Source organism: Vespa crabro, chromosome 6 (assembly GCF_910589235.1).
Source record: "Vespa crabro chromosome 6, iyVesCrab1.2, whole genome shotgun sequence".
NCBI classification, from domain to species: domain Eukaryota; kingdom Metazoa; phylum Arthropoda; class Insecta; order Hymenoptera; family Vespidae; genus Vespa; species Vespa crabro.
Window position 1 is genome coordinate 5,267,526 of NC_060960.1, and position 18,641 is coordinate 5,286,166.

The window sequence follows — 18,641 nt, forward strand, 5'->3', positions numbered from 1 at the left end:
GTAACTTTTTGTCAAATAAAATAAATTTATTATAAGATTATTAATCGATTTAACTTTTTATCGTGTTTTCTTATTTTTGAATGTAGCACATGCAATTCACATTTTCATTATTTTCCGTGGTAAATACTTTATTGTGATTCATTATTTATGTTCTTTTAACATTCTTAATTTATTTAAGCTTAATTCTAGCTTAAAAGTAATATATATAAATATTTATTTTACACAAAATATCATTTTTAGTAAACTATTTGTCTCTAGCCTGACTAAACCTGACGATTCATATGGTATCTTATGATTGTAGATCCCGGACAAATTTGCTCACAGACACAAAGTATCAGTGTGTAGTGAATTAATATAAATGTTGGAATGCTCTGAATATTTTAACTATATTTGTCTTATAAATCCTTATTGATTGTTATATTTGATTTTTTATAATAGTAAGTCTTGTTTTAACATTAATAATGTATAGTATTTCTTTAAAAAAATCAATATTTCGAGCATTGTGAGGTTATTTGATCAGTATTATAAATTTAATTTAAAAAATATTTGTAAATAAAATAAATTAAGTAGATCATTTTGCTCATTATCATTTCCATTTTTCATTTATTATTTTTTCAGATATGTAAAAATCAATTCGTACTTTTTGTTTGCTTCATTCTAGTTTATAACCTCTTGAATGTTGACAATAATATTATCATTCGGAAAAAAATAATATATTATTAAAAAGTAAATTATAAATATATATTCATCGCGATTTAAATTTAAGTATAATAATATCATATCAGAAATATATATATATTTAGGAAACTTATAAATATAAGATATAATGTATTAAAATTTTTAACATTTAGTTACAAACTATAAATGGCTACTAAACGTACGGCAACTACAGATTTAAATCATGATAATTGGAATGAAGAAAACGAACCTGAAGATGCAGGAACATTTACGAAGGCATCTGACGAAATTCTTCAGAAAAGAGTAATTAAAGCTGCTAGGCGTAGGTTGATTCCTAAAGATGTAAGATATTTTTTGGAATATTTTTCATTTGCTATAATTAAATAACGATCATTTTTAATCGAAAGAAAATTTTATATATTTCAGGAAACAAGCAAAAATGCATTTGGTGGATTTACAGGTTTCAACACCGCAACTACAAGTTCATCTCCGTTTAATTTCTTAGCATCTACAAGTACTACTTTTCAATCATCATCTTCATCGGCGTCAAATACGAGTAGCGGACTTAATAAAAGTTCAGAAAATGGAACAAGTAAAATAGAAAATGTCCAACAAGTCAAACCATCATTAACTGAAACGATAACTGAAAATGAGCAAGGAAATGACAAAGTTCCTAAAAAATCTTCAGAATACTTTGCGCAATTAAAGGGATTAAATGAAAGTGTTGCACAGTGGATTAAAACACATGTGGATTCAAATCCATTTTGTATTTTAACACCTATATTTAAAGATTATGCAAATTACTTAAGTGAAATAGAATTAAAATATGGGAACGAATCTAAGAAACCAAAACACGATGAACAAACTTCATCTGGAATGGACAATACCAAGGAAAATAACAGCAAAGATAGTAGTAATAAAAATGAAAATGATAGTACTAATGAAGTTACAAGTATAAAAACTTATTCTGGAGTATCAGATTGGAAACCAGAAAAGTCAATCTTTGGAAATGTTAATGTTAATGCTAAATCATTATTTGGTAATACAGACCAAAAATCAGATACTCCAAAATCTATTTTCAATAACGCAGAGCAATTTACCAATATACAGAAACCAATTTTTGGTAATGTAGAGGCAAAGACATCTAATAAAAATATATTTGACAAACCAAATTCTGACAGAAACCCACAGTTGACTAAGCCAACTTCAGGTTCAGATATTAAAGATGATAATGAATCAAAATCTGATAAAATCGGCAGCGGTCTTACATTTGCATCCTCTAATATAACTACTTTTAGTTTTGGTCAAAGTTCTACACTTACTAGCCCATCAGCTGGTTTTAGTTTTGGAAAGTAATTATCTGCTATTCTTTTATAAAAATATTTCCTTTTTTTACTGAAGTATTCGATATTGATCTAAAAAAGAAAACCATTATATTTTAGTACAAAACCATTCTCATTTGGTGCTCAAGTCGTAAAATCACAAGATAATGAAGACAAATCTGAAAATCAATCTAAAGATGATGATGCTGAGGAACCTCCAAAACCAGACTTTAAACCAGTTACAGAAGAAGGAGCAATCTATGAACAAAGGTAAATTATATTATTCTACTAGATAATTAAGATATTTCTACAATATATAAAATTAATGAATAAAATTTTATAAAATTAAAGTAATCTAATAAATTAATAAAACATATGATTGACGATTATTTTATTATTATATTTTCAGATGTAAGGTGTTTATTAAAAAAGATGGCGCTTTTAGTGATAGAGGAATAGGAACATTGTTTTTGAAACCAACACCGAACGGAAAAACACAGTTAATAGTACGAGCAGAAAATTCATTGGGAAATTTATTGCTGAATACTTTATTAACTGAAAGTATTCCTACACAACGAATGAATAAAAATACCATAATGTTGGTGTGTTTGCCAGATTCTCAACCTCCACCTACACCAGTTTTGTTGAGAGTGAAAACTATTGAAGATGCAGATATTTTACTAGAAACTTTAAATAAACATAAAAAATAAATTACAAATAAAATATCTAGGTACTGTATTTGACAATGAAGGAAGCATAATAAAATAACTAAGAAAAGAGTAAATAGTATGTTGCAACAAATTTAATATCATAGGTAAAAATTTTTAAATTAGAACATAAATGTGTTAATTGTTGCATCATCTTATACTCTTACAGTGTTATGCTATTACTTTTATTAAGTTAAGATGCCATTATCAAGTACTCGTATGATTATGTATAAAAGTTTTAAAATAAGATCAATGTGTGTGCAACGTTCTTCATTAGATAAATATTATATTGTATATTTGAAAATCATCCTGTTAACACAGGATAATATTTGTACTATATTTGATATTTGGTATGACTTTAACAGTAAACTTGTTTTGTCCAGAAAGAATAATGAAAAGGTCTTTAAAAATTGTAACGGCATTTGCAATTAATTTTTCAATTTGTAAAAGAGAAATAACAAAATTACATTATTAAAAAATGGTATATATCATTAAAAAATTAAGTATTCCTAAAAATACTCTATTTTTTTTCATTTATCAATCATTGTTTAGTTTCCATTACTTAAACTTTAAAAATATTTAGGTATTCTCATTGTTCTAATTAAATAATTTAAATTACAATTTATTTTAAGTTATGTATTTTCAAATATATGAGATAAATATCTTTAATAAAATTATAAAAATTTGTTTATTATCAAACAAATACTACATAAATGAATCAATATAATTTTGTATTATATTGATAATGATGTTGTAATGCATGTTTTTCAATGAATAGCAAACTAAGGAATTGTCTGATGTATGACATTGAAAATATAAGTTTTATATATTATATAATCATATCTAGTAAATATTGAATATAATCTATAAAAAGAATAAATGCTATTTTTTTCTTAGAATAATGTATTTTTATTATCTCCACTTTTTGTTCATAATAACAAAGATATTATACCATTTATACAAATTCTCTCTATAAGTATATGTATATATATATATATATATACATATATATACATATATATATATGAAAATGAAAATAAAAATAAAATTCCCATTCATAAAATTAATCTATTGCATAAATGAAAAAAATATTTAATTTACAATTAGTGACCTATACTTACCTAACATTTAATTACTACAATTGCTAGTATAGCTTTTTTGTAATAATGGTAAATTGTAAGACAGAGTTAGGTTGTTATTTGACACAGTTACATGTCGTAACAGATATACAAACAGTATTATTGAATTTTCTAGATTAAACATTTTTACAAGAATTTGTAAAATATTATGAAGATTTTCAATGACAATACAACGAAATCAATATTCGACATCCCTAATTATTCACATTGTACAAAAATAAAGATATAGCTTACATATTGAAGTTCATAAAATCATACTCTTAAAATATATTATTTTAAATTATTATATTTATTTGCTGCTATTGTAAAATATATTGTAAAAACGAATTTACTATGTATATTAAAAATTTATTCTAATTTCAATTCTGCAGTTTAAACAATATTTATCTGCTTATATTTACTCTCAAATATTTGTTGTATTATAAAATGAAATCTACAATAAATGATGAATACATTATTTGTGAAATTGTATATACAGAAAATATTTCATTATGCTTAATTTTGTGTGTGTGTATGTGTATGTGTGTAAATATATATTTTATATTTTATAAAGAATCTTAATGAGCGAAAGTACTATATTCTATATTGAACAGTGTTAAAATAAATGTTTTTTATGAACTATAGAGCACATAATGTGCATATCACTTGTTCCATCTGGGATTGTGCATTCAATGAATAAACTATATGATTTCATATATGTTAAGCTCTTTGAGCCATAAAAGGTGTCAAAGCACCTACTTGTCCTAATCCTAATTGAATGTGTTGCATATGAATTTCAACGCAATTTTGAAAGACTTGTTGATTTTGTGGACTAAGCTTTGACCTTATTTGCTCCATAGTACCTTGAAGTACTTTTAATTCATAAGCATTTCTATCAGAATCAGATAAACTCTGAAAAAGTAGATAATTATTTAGAATAAAAATTAAATTTTCAATCATAATGTAAAAGCTACTACAATATTATTACCTTCACTTGTAACATAAGAGCTGTTAAGTCTGTTACTAATTGATTCATTTTTCCAGGTTCTTTATCATGAATCATATTATTCCTAGCAACCATATCCGCTGCTTCCTGTTTACATTTTTCCCGAAGATGAGATGGTGCTAGCATTGCTGCAACACTAGGTTCAGGAGCTATTTCTTGACAAAGTTCTTGAATATCATTTAAGTAATCTTGTAAAGCTGTATTCATTTTTTCCAATTCGACTATAATTCTGAAAAGTTATTATTTTTATAAGACAATAGTGAATATTTTTGAAATTAGTGATTATATTTGTTGAATTTGTGTGTTTTGCATACCCTGCATATCTTCTTTCAAAGTCTTGTGGAAAAGGTTCTCCGAAAGATCGTCGTTTTTCCGCTTCACTATTCATTTCTTTTAATTTTTTAATTTTCAATTTTTTAGCTGCTAATATTTTATTTACTTTTACCATGAACTCAAGCAATTTTACTGGATAGCCATTCATAGTACCACCAATATGAGATTTCTTTGGTACTGATACAGATGCATTAGAAATTAATGGATCGTTGTTTAAACGCGGAGATAATAATTTCATTGCATACGGTGGTGAAGGTACATATTGTACATGTCTTGGTCTAAATTTTTGAGCAAATGAAGCAACACTGATAGTCTCTGGTGGTTCATTTGACTACAAAATGTATTTATTAATGTTGTATTATTATATCAAAACATGTTCCTGTAATATGATTTTATTCTATGAAATAATTTAATATTTAAAAAACTTACCAATACTTCATAATCAGGGACACTATGAGTTCCAAGACCAGCTCTCTCAAATGTAATTCTGTAAGTATTATTACTTGTATCCACTGCATCTATACTACCAGTAAACAATCCATCTTGTGGTTTCCGTAACCTTGCAGTAACCTTTGTACCTATAACTAATTGCAATGGTATTTCTGGCGGTAAATCTTTGAAACTGTTTATATCTGCAGTTTTTCTTTGCTGTAGCATTCTTATTTTTTGACGTTTTCTTTCTAGCTCTCTTCTTTCTTCTTCAAAGAATGATTGTGAACATCTACGTGGTTTGCCCATCATTCTTCTGATTTTGCACCATTCAACACGAGTTAATTTACGTGTTTTCAATTGCGGAAATGATTCTTTTAGACATATCATGAAATCATTATCTCCTTCAAATAAAGTTCTGTATAAAAAAAGTATTATAGATATTACAAATAAGATAGTAGACAATATGCAAATAATAGCATAGTAACACTTACTTATCAATATTACTATAAAACCATTCATAACAAACCCATTTATGTGCTTTGGGTAATTTTAATAAATTTCTTAATCTCATTCCAATCTTTTGTCCTATCTTTCTGTCAGGTGAAGGAGGTTGCATAGATTTGTCAGGTTCTTTCTCTTGTTTTACCGCTGCCATTACATTAGGAAGATGTGAAATATTGCTATTAGTTTTCTTTGGTTCATTAGTTATTCTATTTTGTTTCTTTGCTGGTGATGGACGAGCTATTTTTTTAGGAGATTGCTTAACATCTGTACTAGAAGGATCCTTCTTGATCCTATAAGGTATTAAAAATATGAAATTTAATAATTTTAAATCTTGTTTATAATAACATACCTATGATGTGGATGATTGACTAAAATATCATCATAAAATAATTTATTTTTTTTTCTAATTCTAGCTGGCATTCCTCTACGATTTAAAACTTGGACTGGTTGAGTAGGCGGATTTGGTTTAGGTGGAGGTTGAGTGCCTACTCGTTGAAGACCTAAAGCTGCAGGTCCAAGCTCAGGTATTGGCTCAGATTCTTCTGTATCCATATGTGAATCCATTGAATGATTTGAAATTTGCTGATCATCCAGGTCCATTGTATCATCATCTACTACCTCGGTTTTAATTTCATCAACTGTGGGATACCCTCCATTTTTAATAGATAGTAATGTTTCAGCCGATTCATCTAAAAAATAGATTTTATTGATTTATCTTTCATATTATTAAACTTTTATTGTTTACTTTATTTGCGCTACAATCAAAATTATTAATATAATTTATATTTTTATTAAATTTTTTTGTTAACTTTTATTTATAAAATAATGTTATATTTAAAGAAGAAATTTTATAATATAATACACCAAATAATTAAAAAAAAATGTTAAGGAATTTAAAATGTTAAGGAATTAGAAATGGAAAGAAATAATTTAAATTTTATATTATTTTATGTGTTTGTATGTTTTAAGATTATTAAAATACATAATATACCTTTGATTATAAGAATATAATACTATTACGTGTTATACAAAAAGAAAGTATACAAAAACTATAAGGACACATGTTAATTTTCAAGACACATTCAATGTCTTACGTAAATTCTTCCGCCTTAACGGATCTAAATCATTATATCTTAACTTCAAAATACTAACATAACCAAACTTGCAATGAATTTGAAATGATTATTTTCACTTGTTGCATCGTTTAAATTTCTAGTTTTATGAAAATAATTATACATTTTTTTATAAAAAAGCGAAACAATATCAAGTAATAGAAAAAATTCTAAAGGTTAAATCTAATATTGCTTTATGAATATCTTGTTGTCCCGCTTCAATTATGCATTGGTCATTTTTGAAATTTTAAACCAGGTCGTCTCAACTGTAACTGAAATGTTGGGTAATAGTTTATCTGTAATCAACCTAATAACTTATCCTATTATAAAAAGGAACCAGATAATTTGGTGTTCTAGATATCGTTTTTTTAATAAGTAGAAACACCTTTTATGCTTTGAATTCGATCAAAAGTTATTTGAGTTATACTCACTTTCAATCGTGTCCGCCATGTTGATATCACTAATGCATCATGGGATTGTATTTAAGTCATAAAGTCTACGTTGTAACTAGCGCATACGAATCAGGTATAGAGTTATAATATCAAGAAAGTATATCTAGGTAAAATTATATTTTTATGCACAAATAATATCTATATAAAACAATTATTTTGGAATATATGAAAGATATAAGTAAATATTTTGCATCTCTAATAACAAGTACTTTTTAATATACTGATGGTGCCGCGCAGATTTTAAGATATCATATTATTTGCTTTTACGTCTCTGTTTTGATTATCACATTATATTTTTAATGTATTTGGGTTAAATTAAGTTAAGTAGATTTCCAAAGGATAATATATATATATATATAAATGTATGTAGAAAGTAGAAATTAAGTTGATTACACACAGGTATATATATATTCACTTACAAGTATATTCGTACAAATAAAATTATAAAATTTGTGTAACTTATTAAATTGCATTCTTATAATGTTTCCGGAAGTGTCATACATGCATTTAGTTCATTCGATACACGCTTGAAAGTAATTTTCATACAGTTAACAATGATAGTTTATTATAACATAATTAGTTTATCATTTCCGGTTATTTGAAAATATAAAAATATCAAAATAATAAATAATTCTACTTCTATATTGTTATAATACTACTTATATATTGGTATAATAGTACTTATATATTATTTATGCCATAAAACAATATAATTTTAATCAACATGATTAAGAATTATTTCATATTTAAATGTAAAATACAATTTATATAGAACTTTATTTTGTTATTTTTATTATCTATATATTATCTTTACAATATTGTAGTGTATTGAAAACATCAAGATTTAATAATCAAAAGGGAGATATTTAATAAAAATACTTATCATACACATCATATATATAAATAGTGTAATCGTTTTTATCTCAAACTGAAAATGGAGGTTAATTTGTTTTTTTTCTTGTTCCCGCTGAATCACCTTTTGATTTTATGAGAATCGATATTATTGTCGATAATTATATAATTATTAATCATTACATATAAGTTGTCATATTGATTATTCATAAATTCTCTAGTTAATATCTCTGTATTTTTATTAAACTTTCACACTTGTAGTGGCGCCATTTTACTAACTTGCTACTTTAAATTTATTGGTTGAGCATAGAAGGAAGCACCAATCATCTCTAAGAATTGGGCTTCGTATATAGAATAAATACAATGTTCGCATATACTTATTAATCATTCGATATTTAATGCCTTGGTTGTGTACATAACTTAAGAAAAGGAAATAAGTGTGCTTGTAATTTATTTATCAACAAAAATTTTTGTTAAATTCATTAAGTGAATAATTTAGATGTTATATATCACAGTAGAAAATATTCCTATGAGATGTTTTAATTATGATATTTTGTATATTATTTATTATCTTTATATATACGAGTAACATTTTCATGATTAAAACAGGCGATAATAACATGTATTGCCGTGAGAAGGATAGATTGATTACTTCCGACGATAGTGATGAATATTTGCTTGCAAGTGCTGAAATTGATACGATGGTAAAGTTATTGTGTCGATATTGGTGAGGAATATTAAATATTTATATTAAAAAAACTTAAAAATTATTGATAAAAGTGTATTGGTAATATTAGTATGAAAATTTTGATGATTATATAGCTTAGTATGTTGTAGTAATGATAATGAAGAAACACAACCCAAAATATGGTATTATCAAGATCGGTTGCAAACTTTACCAGAAAGAGAAGTACAGTTAGGGATGGACAACAATGTATCATATAATAGAATTTATGTAACGTTAGGTCTTTCATTAGTGATAAAAAATATCGAAAAGACAGATGCAGGAATTTATCGGTGTCATGGTCAAGAAGGGCAAGAGGAAGAATACAAATTTAACTACAGAATAGAACGTAATATCCTTTACACTATATATTATTCCTTCTTTTAATAAAAATAATAGAATAAAAGAGTTAAATAATAACATAGAAAATGGTATTTTAGCAATATTTAAAGATCAAAATGATACATTTATAGAAACAGGAAACATTACTAAATGGGAAGAATATCGTGTAATAAATTTACTATCTGTGACTACACGCTTTGCTGTATGATTTTTAAACATAATATAAAATGAAATAACAAAATATACTTCATAATACTACATACTACTTCGCTTTAGGTATCTAAAATGCTTGATCTTGTCTATCTACGACAAGAAGGTATCATTCTAGAAGTAATTTCTGAATGGGGACCATGGGGTCCATGTGAAAAATGTATACATAATCGAGGAATTAAAACCCGTAGAGGATATTGTAGATTGAAGCGTCAATTTGATAAAGTAAACTACATATGTAGTATTAATCATGAATGATAAACTATATACACATATATAAAATATTATTTTCTGAAATTTTGCGTTCATCAAATTAGACAATTCTGAAAATATAAATGGCAATAATTGTTTGCTATTAACTTCACAGAGCATTATACTGGATCATACTTCTCTAATTGTAAAGTTTTTTAATAAGACCTCTATGCTTCCATGCAAGTAAGAATGTATAGTTTATACAATACAAATAGAAAATATAATAGTCATACATTTTATAGATCCATACTTCTTCAAGAAGAATTTCCTATTGTCAGTAGTGCTGTAAAATATTTGCCGGAATTTGTTTTGGAAGAGCCGTGTAAGAATTGTACAAAAATAAAGAAAAAGAAAAAAGGGAAAAAATTTAAATATAGAAAGCAGTATGTGTTCTCAGAGGGCGCTCATTTTGCTATCTCGTGCCCGGAGTATGTTATGTTCATGTTTCATATAATTCTGAAACTATAAGTTGTTATGATTTATAAATATAGATCAGATCTGCAATCGCAAATAGTTTGGAAAAAAGACTCCATTGTTTTGAAGCAAGGTTTAAGTCGATCGTTTCGTAAAACAGATGCTGAAGCTCGAATGATGGTTGACACATTTTCAACACTTTATATAATTGGTTTTGTTTCGTTTCTGAAAATAATAAATTTAGTTTGTTAATAATTATACATGCAATAATATTATTTCTAATAGACATTACAAAAGACGAGGAAGGCAATTATACATGTTACGTCGATAACGTTAATATGATGCAAATGAAGATCATTGTTGTTCTTAAATCGAGATTTTGGACATTAGGTGAGGTGAAGATATCTATTCTCATAACTTTCATTTGCTTATTTGTTTCCTTTGCATCGTTATAGTATTTTTGCGTCACATGGGTTATCTTGGATTCATATTATTATTAACTTCATTTTGTTATTGTACTGGTCTGATTATAACGTGTAGACGAAAGGATACCTTTAAAGTAATGTTTCCTGAGAAGAAGGACGTGCAAAGAAAAATACAATATAATGGAAAAGAAAAAATAGAAGAAGAAAGTGATCCTACAATATGCGTGGGTAATGAAAAATAAAATAACAAATGTATGGACATCTGATGCTATATATTATAATAATATTCATATCGGTATCAAACGTAATCATACGTAAAAGAATAATTAATTACCATTTTTCATAATAATTGTATTTATAATTATAGTTTTTTGAAACAAACGTATATCATGTTTAATTTAATTATAATTATCTTATAAAGGGAACGATGATGATTGTCGCTTAATAGGATGCTTTAAACGCATCGCGATAACGGAAAAGTGTTGTTTCATAATTATAGACATTCTTTTCAAGCCAACGATCGATGATTCGTCTGAAGAAAGTAATTATCGTCGGCGCACGATTCTTTTTCATTGATACATATACATAACATATACATATACATATACATATACATATACATATATACTTATGGTGTACGGCCTTAAAGCTAAGCGAAGAACTCAAGAGTCAAGTGAAAGGAAAGAGACTGCGTTATACGCGTAGCCCTCTCTGGTAAGTCTGTTAGTCCTACCGGTTAGTTCCAAAATGGCTGTGCTCGATCGTTTCTCCTTGATATTTCACCTTCCGTCGTTCTTGGTGACTTTCAACGCGTGAATCTCACATTCGTGTTTATTTAACGAAATAGAACGATCGACAGAATGGATTTAAGGATGTGCATCGTCGTATTCTTGTCAATTTTATACTTCAATCTACCTCCAGCAACGATTGGTGAGTCGAACTATATGGTTCGTACTTGCGGCCTGCAATACCACAAACTGGCACGATACTTTCACCTGAACGGTGACAAATGCTTTATGGTATTCACCGATGTGCGGCTCTTGCGTTTTACCATTTCTTTATTACCACTAACAATAAGAACATTTTTCTTTTATTTCTTTATTATTAACATCATTATCAATTGTTTCTTATTAGTAATTATTAGAGTCATTTAATTTTTTTTATGTATTTTAAATGTAACCCATATTTTCGTAAACAAATTTTGGTCTATGTTATATTCTAGTAAAAGTAACAATGAACAAAATATTTCTACAATTCATCAATAGTTACTCAATTATATTATGACGAACTATTAAAAAAACGTATGTATAAGTAATTATGAAAGTTGTCTAACTAAAAAATCTGGAAAAATTTAATTTATCATTTTTTTTTTGTATTATATCTATATTATAATAATAGAATCATAAAAAAATAATACACGTATAGATATGATTTAGGTCATTTTAACTCAATGGTTAGACTTTATGTATTTTAAAGTAAAAAGTTATATGCAATTCTTTTTTCTTTTTGATATGTAATAAAACAAGAAAATATTTATTCGCTGGAATATTTAAAAATTTCCTCAATATGTAAAATGTGTATATTTCTATCATTTTCTTACTTTCTTCAACAGCACTTCGAAGATGCGTTCATTGCAGATCGAGAGGAGAGCTAGGCTCGTGTAAGGATCCGTTTACGATGAATTCCACGCAAATAGATTTAGAAAGAGGCGTGGATATGGTACCCTGTGTATCCGGTTGGTGTGGTAAAATAATCGAGAGTCAAAATTTAAACAATGGTTAGTATTGTATGTATAAAAAAAAAATGATATGGAAAATTGCTCCAAAGATATATACTTTAATGGTTTTTCTTAAGAAATAAGAATAATATCTTTTAAAATTTTATATTTGAGGATACTATTTTCTTATTAGAAATCGGTTACTAATTTAAAAGTAATTAATACTTCACATTAATTATAAGTAAATAATATATTCAACATCGATTTAATTGAATATTTTGCTTTATTCCTTTTGATTTTTATTATCAGCTAATAAAAGCAGTCTACTCTGTTGAATCGAGACGAAGATTTCGCTCGATGTTGAAATCGATCTTCGATGTAATCTACGATCGACCATTGCTGCTATGTCCACTGTATAAGATTGCATTATGTTTCTTGTGGTTCCTTTCGATTTTATTACAAACTCCTTTGTGAGAAACATTGCACTATATATCATGTCATTTCTTTCAAAGAGTAATACTGCAATGTTAATCTCTTTTCTTTTTCATTTGTATTATCCCATGATGGCGATCGTATTTTTCAGAATACGGTACAGCCACGCAAAGACTGTGCTTTCAAAGAGGACCGGATGATGGCGAAGAAAGATGCGCTTATACTACGTGGAATTATAGAAAAGTTTACATGTGCCTTTGCCTCGGAGATCTTTGTAACGGAGCGATTAACGCCAATATGTCCTATTCGTTACTAACCTTGATATTATGTATTACCGTACGATGGATCCTGTAAATTTTTTTTATATTTTAAATTGCCAATGATCCAATATAATCTTTTAACTTAAAAATTATTCTATCAATAGGCAATTTGTCTATTTAGTTTTATATCATGAATATAAAATATTATATGTTACGTTGTTATCATTGAAACGTAATAATCCTTGAGTTTGCATCATTCATTATATCAATAAGATTTTTCTTAAATAATGATTTCTTTACAATTGTTTTAACAAACGTTTTATTTGTCATCGTATTGATGATATTTTCTCATGTAAGATTTTAATAACAATTTTATAAGTTATTTTAAAATGCAAATACCAATGCAATACTAATAAAAAAATCTCTATTAGATCTTTAAGACTACAAATTATTGCTCGTATCGTATTGTGATTGTTTATTTTATTTTGTTCTTTGAACTTGAACTGTAAACAGGGCTGTTCCGTAATAAATAAGATATGATTCTGATTCTAATGCGAGTAAGAGCGATACACGTTGTTTTCTTATACGATTTGCAAAAAATTATATAAATTGCTGTGAAAGGTATTACAAATTGGTATATGCAATTTGATGATCTATTTAAAAATAGCATATCAATATTTTCTAAAGCATTTATAATTTATTTAATTATATGACTATATGTTCATCTAGATTTTTTATGGATTAATATCCCTTTAGTTGCTTTATTTTTATTTAAAGTAACAATGGATTTTATCGTATGAAATTATTTTATGTGTCTAATGTTATGTCGTGATATATGAAAATTAAATATTGTTTTTGAATAAAAATGACGTTAAATTAATTAATTGACAGATCATGTCGCTATTAGTGATGGCAATTATTTTTCTGTCGATTTCCTGTTGAATTCGCTGTATAAATTTGTATGATAATAGTTACTCACTTTTCAGCCAAATTCAAATTTACATTTTTAATGTTGCTGTCTTTTGTAAAAAGGGGAGCTAGGCCTTAGACTGCTTAGAATATGATCGTGTAAACCATTTAATCTTCTCTCTTCTTGATTCCGCAATATAGCACGTACGTGTGGAAAATCCTCGTAAAAAAGTTCGCCGCGGCCATAGATATATTTCACCACCATCATTGCTTCCGTACCGGTCAGAAGCAAAGGATCATGATATTCTAAATAAGTCAAAAGGGGGATTAGTTTTGTGAAAGTACAATTTATTGTATCTTTCATATTATTTAAAAAAATTTTATTACTTAAACCGTTACTGTAATCGGGTGTTATATGTCTAGATTCCTGAGAAGTATGGCTAAGGTCATTCACATCTATGGGGGGAAGAAAGACTCCAACTGGCCATAATGATTCAGCATTTTCCGGTTTTATTATTGTTGCATATTTCCCAATTTCTGGAATTTCTTGCAAGTTGATATCAGTATGTATACGTTCTCCTAAAAACAAAAATAATCAAAATGTATTGCGTGTATCTTTTCAAAATGTCTTGCGGAAAGAACATGGCGTACCAAATTGTCTTCGAGGATTCGAGGGAATGCTTCTTCGTCCGATCGAAACAAAGGATTTTTGATAAATCGTACGATCTCCTATAACGAGAACGAACGATTTTACTCCGTTGTAATAGTGCTTTAATTAGTTTAGTGAAATCAGTTCGACTATACGCGTATTTATACTAACCGTCTGTTGTAATACCATGTTCGTATATGTGAGGTCGAGAGACGAATTTCACATGAACATTCGCGATTGGTAAAGCTTTGATGGTTGCTATTACCGATAAAAGGACTAATGCTTTTGCCTGTAACTTAATATAATATAATTATTCTTCATACTGACAAAATTTGAAAAAATATATAAAAATTACTAACATATGATTATTGATTTATAAAGTTATAATATTAAAAAACTCATAAAACGTATGTATTATATGATTATCATAAACGTTAATATTCATGTAGTAGATGTTCTAATGATAAAGAATGCATGTTTATAATTAGAAGGAGGCACGTTAATGTGAATTTTTAATTAAGAAAAAATGATTCCAATCGCTGAACTAATAACTTTTGCTTGTTTTGCGACCATTATCGCGGTTTAGTCTATATTATTTTTTTTATATCGATTAATAATTTAATATAGAAGGTACCGTGCTCGTTGGACAATTGGCATGTTTAGAGAAAATTATCTAGAAATTATTATTCTAATTTAAAATGAGAATAAAAGAGAATTTCGCTTAATTAAAATTTCTTTGCAGGATCAAATCTTAGAAAAGAAAAGCTATTTTGAAAGATTGGAGAAACAGTTTCTCGTGCTATCGGCTGTTGTAAATGTAACAGTCATTCCTTACACGCACTCAAGCGCGCAGATCGTTTTACGGATGCTGGGTACACATAGATAGTTAAATATTACCCTGCTCTCTATATGTTCGATTGCGAATACGTACATACATATAGTTACACCTTTCAAAGTAACATAGATTGTGCGCTCGCGTGCTGGCGGTCATAATTTCGTCACGTGAGTGCACTCACTCTAGTATCCTGAAGAGCAGAGATTCTCAACTTTTTATGCTTCACGTACCCCCTGGAAATACGTATGTAATCGACGTCACCCTTGTGTAGATAAATAAAACTATAATTATAATATAATGATATTAGATAATACGAAATATATGAACGAAAGAATCCCATAGAACAATTTTTTAATTTTCTCTCCCTTTGTTCCTTTTTTTTAATTTTTTTAATTTTTTTTTTTATTTTTTTTTTGTATTATTTTTTAGTTCTATTTGAGCTCTAAGCGTATTCCCAAAAGTTCTATTATTGAGAATCTCTGTTGAAGAGTATAAAGAAGACAGACGCGTGAGTTGGTTCGGATTTTATAAATATGTAACCGACTAGTTATGCAAGGGAAACGCGTACAATAACGCGTTCGATTAAATAAGTTGCTTGAATAAATATCTTATTATATGCATCTATGTACATGTATGTAAGTATGTACGTTCTATTTCGTGATTCATATCTTGTAACGAAAGTGTATAGGCGGTTTGTGGTAACTTTGCTTCATTCGCATTCCTTTCCAAGTTGAATAAATATATCCGAATATTGTATGGTATCTGAGAGCAATGGCGATTATTATTATTCTTTTTGTTACAGTTATTACACAATAAACATTACGTACTCGTGTGCAGTCATATGTATAGTTGATCATATATGTACGATAAATAATACTCTTTTATCATATAATTTTTAATGAAACATTTTCTATTGAAAATTACGTAAATTTTGACCATTCATTTTTACATATATTTATATGTTCATATATCTATGAGCAACTTTTTCTCGATAGCTAACAACTCGATAGTTAACAAGTTTAAAGCGAGTGTGTTCGATAGTGCATATCAAACTCTTTCGCAGTTCAATTACCATTCCCGCATACTATCATTTACTTTATTATATATCCGTGATACTTAAATTCTGTCACGTTATTGTTCATGCAATTTCGATATATTTGATATAAGAATTTATTCTAGACATGAATTTGATAAGAGGGGAGAACCCGGAACAAGATCCGAACAGCGTCTGTTCGATAAGTATTCTCGATCAATTGCTGCACCTATCTGCATTAGAAATGTAAACATGTAAAAGTCGCACCACATATCATTAATACTTTCACTATTTCGTACGCAAGTTGCGAGTATCGAAGATTTTTGATTTCCATTAAACCTACACTTTTAAAAAGGTCAACTATAAAAAATTACAGAAGGTTTTCTAAAGGGGGATTACTTTCTAAAATCAGCAAAATAATTAAAAGAAAAAAAGAAACATCAGAAACAGAATACATGACGAGATTTTCAAATCGATATATAAAGTTATATAAAATTGATTTAAGAAGTACATATAAACGAGAGTTATGTAATGGAATGTTATTTATTCATAAATACAATCATTAATGCTTAATTTAAATATTACTTACCTCTTTTTTTGTAAAAATATGAAAAATCTACAATTAATTTTTGTTTAATATTCTCGATTCTTTCACTGTTATTAAAAAGAGTTTTAAAAACTGAGTTCACAATACAAAAGTAAATTAATCATTCGAGTAAAACAATTATTATTATAATAAAGGAATTATATATTATCAGTGATACATAATGAAGTATAAGCATAAAAAAGACAGATGAATAGAACAAAAATTATCTTAAAATTAAAATAACGGTCATTGACGTTAATTAACATAAAAATTAGAATTTCTTTTTTTTTTTAGATTTCTCAATTTTGTGTTTTCAATTGTTATATAAAATTAATTACACTGTTTCGAATTGGTTGTCATAGTACCTTGAGGAATACAGTTACCGATAATCACTGGGGGAAAGTGTTTTGTATGTGTGTGTGTATGTGGAGAGTTAGGGATAGTATTCATATAGATCTATAAGGTGTTTTCCATAAAAATTATAATGGAAAAATTGGACTCAACAGATCTGAAACTTTAGAGAATCCTTGATATGATACTTACCATGAGTAGATTGAAATTTGGCGGTACTTTTGCCGCGCTTCAATATACGTATATTTCAAATATATGTCCAACTATAATCTGTATATATTATTATCGTTCTTTCTTTTTAATGTTTCTTATAAGCACTATAATGTTATTATGTAGAAGCACCGTAATTATCCGTTTCAACAATGACACTATAAAGAAATCGCGAGATTTCCGGATCAAAACTTCAAGTAAAATAAATTCAGACAAATAAAACGAAACAGAACGAAATTGTTGCAACGTAGTGCAGATATTTCGAAGAACTGATCCAGTTCGAACGTCTTGGGTGAATGTCGACGACGATGCATATGCTCCTCAACATCCCCCTTCTAGAATATACGTATACGCCACCTGGGTTGGAAAACGATCAAGAAGGATACTTTAAGAAGGCTAAGGTATATATGTATATATATATATATATATATAACTTTCATTTCGATTCGCGTGCACTTTCTGGTCCTTGAAAATCAGACGTCCCTGATGGGTTAAGTTCGGTAAAATATGTGGTCGAATTAACGATTACCGATTATGGTTATTCAGTTAGATATAATCATAACTAAATATCAATTGTTAATCAGAGAATAAGTACAATTTTTTTTTATTATTCATTCAAAAAAATAACGATATCTTGAACGGTAATGCATAAATCATATGCTGTTTTAATATATAATTGTTTTTTAAATTATTGAAAGTTTCCATTAAAGTGCAAAGTCATCTTTGTTTTTTTTTAATAATAGTTATCCTAAATCATTCGAGTTCCTACAAAATGT

General features: G+C 27.5%; 5 protein-coding genes across 7 annotated transcripts; 3 read left to right on the forward strand and 2 right to left on the reverse strand.

Annotated features, from left to right (window-relative positions):
• The first annotated feature begins 282 nt into the window (after positions 1 to 282).
• Positions 283 to 3,279, forward strand: LOC124424621 (nuclear pore complex protein Nup50). The gene is made up of 5 exons (XM_046963952.1): positions 283 to 437; positions 852 to 1,020; positions 1,105 to 2,030; positions 2,121 to 2,270; positions 2,410 to 3,279. The coding sequence occupies exons 2-5, from the start codon at positions 865 to 867 to the stop codon at positions 2,708 to 2,710; spliced, it is 1,533 nt and encodes a 510-aa protein (XP_046819908.1). The 5' UTR covers positions 283 to 437; positions 852 to 864; the 3' UTR covers positions 2,711 to 3,279.
• A 448-nt stretch (positions 3,280 to 3,727) lies between these two features.
• LOC124425035 (protein lin-9 homolog) lies at positions 3,728 to 7,724 on the reverse strand. Of its 2 annotated transcripts, none has more exons than XM_046964798.1 (7): positions 7,644 to 7,724; positions 6,450 to 6,789; positions 6,088 to 6,390; positions 5,594 to 6,011; positions 5,146 to 5,495; positions 4,814 to 5,060; positions 3,728 to 4,737 (listed from the first exon to the last, which is right to left on the reverse strand). In XM_046964798.1, the coding sequence occupies exons 1-7, from the start codon at positions 7,660 to 7,662 to the stop codon at positions 4,546 to 4,548; spliced, it is 1,869 nt and encodes a 622-aa protein (XP_046820754.1). In that variant the 5' UTR covers positions 7,663 to 7,724; the 3' UTR covers positions 3,728 to 4,545. The 2 variants fall into 2 exon arrangements, with proteins under 2 accessions (XP_046820754.1, XP_046820755.1); XM_046964799.1 differs by lacking the exon at positions 7,644 to 7,724 and adding an exon at positions 7,092 to 7,625.
• Positions 7,725 to 8,527: 803 nt separating this feature from the next.
• On the forward strand, positions 8,528 to 11,465 carry LOC124424815. Its single transcript, XM_046964321.1, has 10 exons — positions 8,528 to 9,243; positions 9,339 to 9,589; positions 9,681 to 9,784; positions 9,859 to 10,017; positions 10,160 to 10,227; positions 10,287 to 10,472; positions 10,536 to 10,669; positions 10,744 to 10,848; positions 10,914 to 11,111; positions 11,305 to 11,465. The coding sequence occupies exons 1-10, from the start codon at positions 9,062 to 9,064 to the stop codon at positions 11,457 to 11,459; spliced, it is 1,542 nt and encodes a 513-aa protein (XP_046820277.1). The 5' UTR covers positions 8,528 to 9,061; the 3' UTR covers positions 11,460 to 11,465.
• LOC124424814 lies at positions 11,458 to 14,158 on the forward strand. The gene is made up of 4 exons (XM_046964319.1): positions 11,458 to 11,597; positions 11,731 to 11,813; positions 12,496 to 12,660; positions 13,184 to 14,158. The coding sequence occupies exons 2-4, from the start codon at positions 11,744 to 11,746 to the stop codon at positions 13,384 to 13,386; spliced, it is 438 nt and encodes a 145-aa protein (XP_046820275.1). The 5' UTR covers positions 11,458 to 11,597; positions 11,731 to 11,743; the 3' UTR covers positions 13,387 to 14,158.
• LOC124424813 lies at positions 12,865 to 18,201 on the reverse strand. 2 transcript variants are annotated; one of them, XM_046964317.1, is made up of 6 exons: positions 17,848 to 18,200; positions 15,022 to 15,145; positions 14,853 to 14,930; positions 14,589 to 14,780; positions 14,272 to 14,507; positions 12,865 to 13,380 (listed from the first exon to the last, which is right to left on the reverse strand). In XM_046964317.1, exons 1-5 carry the CDS (start codon positions 17,848 to 17,850, stop codon positions 14,299 to 14,301), a joined length of 606 nt encoding a protein of 201 aa, XP_046820273.1. In that variant the 5' UTR covers positions 17,851 to 18,200; the 3' UTR covers positions 12,865 to 13,380; positions 14,272 to 14,298. The 2 variants fall into 2 exon arrangements, with proteins under 2 accessions (XP_046820273.1, XP_046820274.1); XM_046964318.1 differs by lacking the exon at positions 12,865 to 13,380 and having other exon boundaries at positions 13,598 to 14,507; positions 17,848 to 18,201.
• Between the last annotated feature and the right edge of the window lie 440 nt (positions 18,202 to 18,641).

What these genes read in the sequence shown, in the direction of transcription:
- LOC124424814 (XM_046964319.1), top strand. Translation starts at nt 11,744, where the DNA reads ATGGATTTAAGGATGTGCATCGTCGTATTCTTGTCAATTTTATACTTC. An exon ending in TCTACCTCCAGCAACGATTG is followed by an intron (nt 11,814 to 12,495) that starts GTGAGTCGAACT and finishes TTTCTTCAACAG; the next exon opens with CACTTCGAAGATGCGTTCAT. An exon ending in GAGTCAAAATTTAAACAATG is followed by an intron (nt 12,661 to 13,183) that starts GTTAGTATTGTA and finishes CGTATTTTTCAG; the next exon opens with AATACGGTACAGCCACGCAA.
- LOC124425035 (XM_046964798.1), bottom strand. An exon ending in GTCAATCATCCACATCATAG is followed by an intron (nt 6,391 to 6,449) that starts GTATGTTATTAT and finishes AATACCTTATAG; the next exon opens with GATCAAGAAGGATCCTTCTA. An exon ending in TTTTATAGTAATATTGATAA is followed by an intron (nt 6,012 to 6,087) that starts GTAAGTGTTACT and finishes TTTTTTATACAG; the next exon opens with AACTTTATTTGAAGGAGATA.
- LOC124424621 (XM_046963952.1), top strand. Translation starts at nt 865, where the DNA reads ATGGCTACTAAACGTACGGCAACTACAGATTTAAATCATGATAATTGG. An exon ending in GTAGGTTGATTCCTAAAGAT is followed by an intron (nt 1,021 to 1,104) that starts GTAAGATATTTT and finishes TATATATTTCAG; the next exon opens with GAAACAAGCAAAAATGCATT. An exon ending in GCTGGTTTTAGTTTTGGAAA is followed by an intron (nt 2,031 to 2,120) that starts GTAATTATCTGC and finishes ATTATATTTTAG; the next exon opens with TACAAAACCATTCTCATTTG.
- LOC124424815 (XM_046964321.1), top strand. Translation starts at nt 9,062, where the DNA reads ATGATATTTTGTATATTATTTATTATCTTTATATATACGAGTAACATT. An exon ending in TTTGCTATCTCGTGCCCGGA is followed by an intron (nt 10,473 to 10,535) that starts GTATGTTATGTT and finishes TTATAAATATAG; the next exon opens with ATCAGATCTGCAATCGCAAA. An exon ending in ATCGAGATTTTGGACATTAG is followed by an intron (nt 10,849 to 10,913) that starts GTGAGGTGAAGA and finishes GCATCGTTATAG; the next exon opens with TATTTTTGCGTCACATGGGT.
- LOC124424813 (XM_046964317.1), bottom strand. An exon ending in ACATGGTATTACAACAGACG is followed by an intron (nt 14,931 to 15,021) that starts GTTAGTATAAAT and finishes TTCTCGTTATAG; the next exon opens with GAGATCGTACGATTTATCAA. An exon ending in GAATCCTCGAAGACAATTTG is followed by an intron (nt 14,781 to 14,852) that starts GTACGCCATGTT and finishes TTTTGTTTTTAG; the next exon opens with GAGAACGTATACATACTGAT.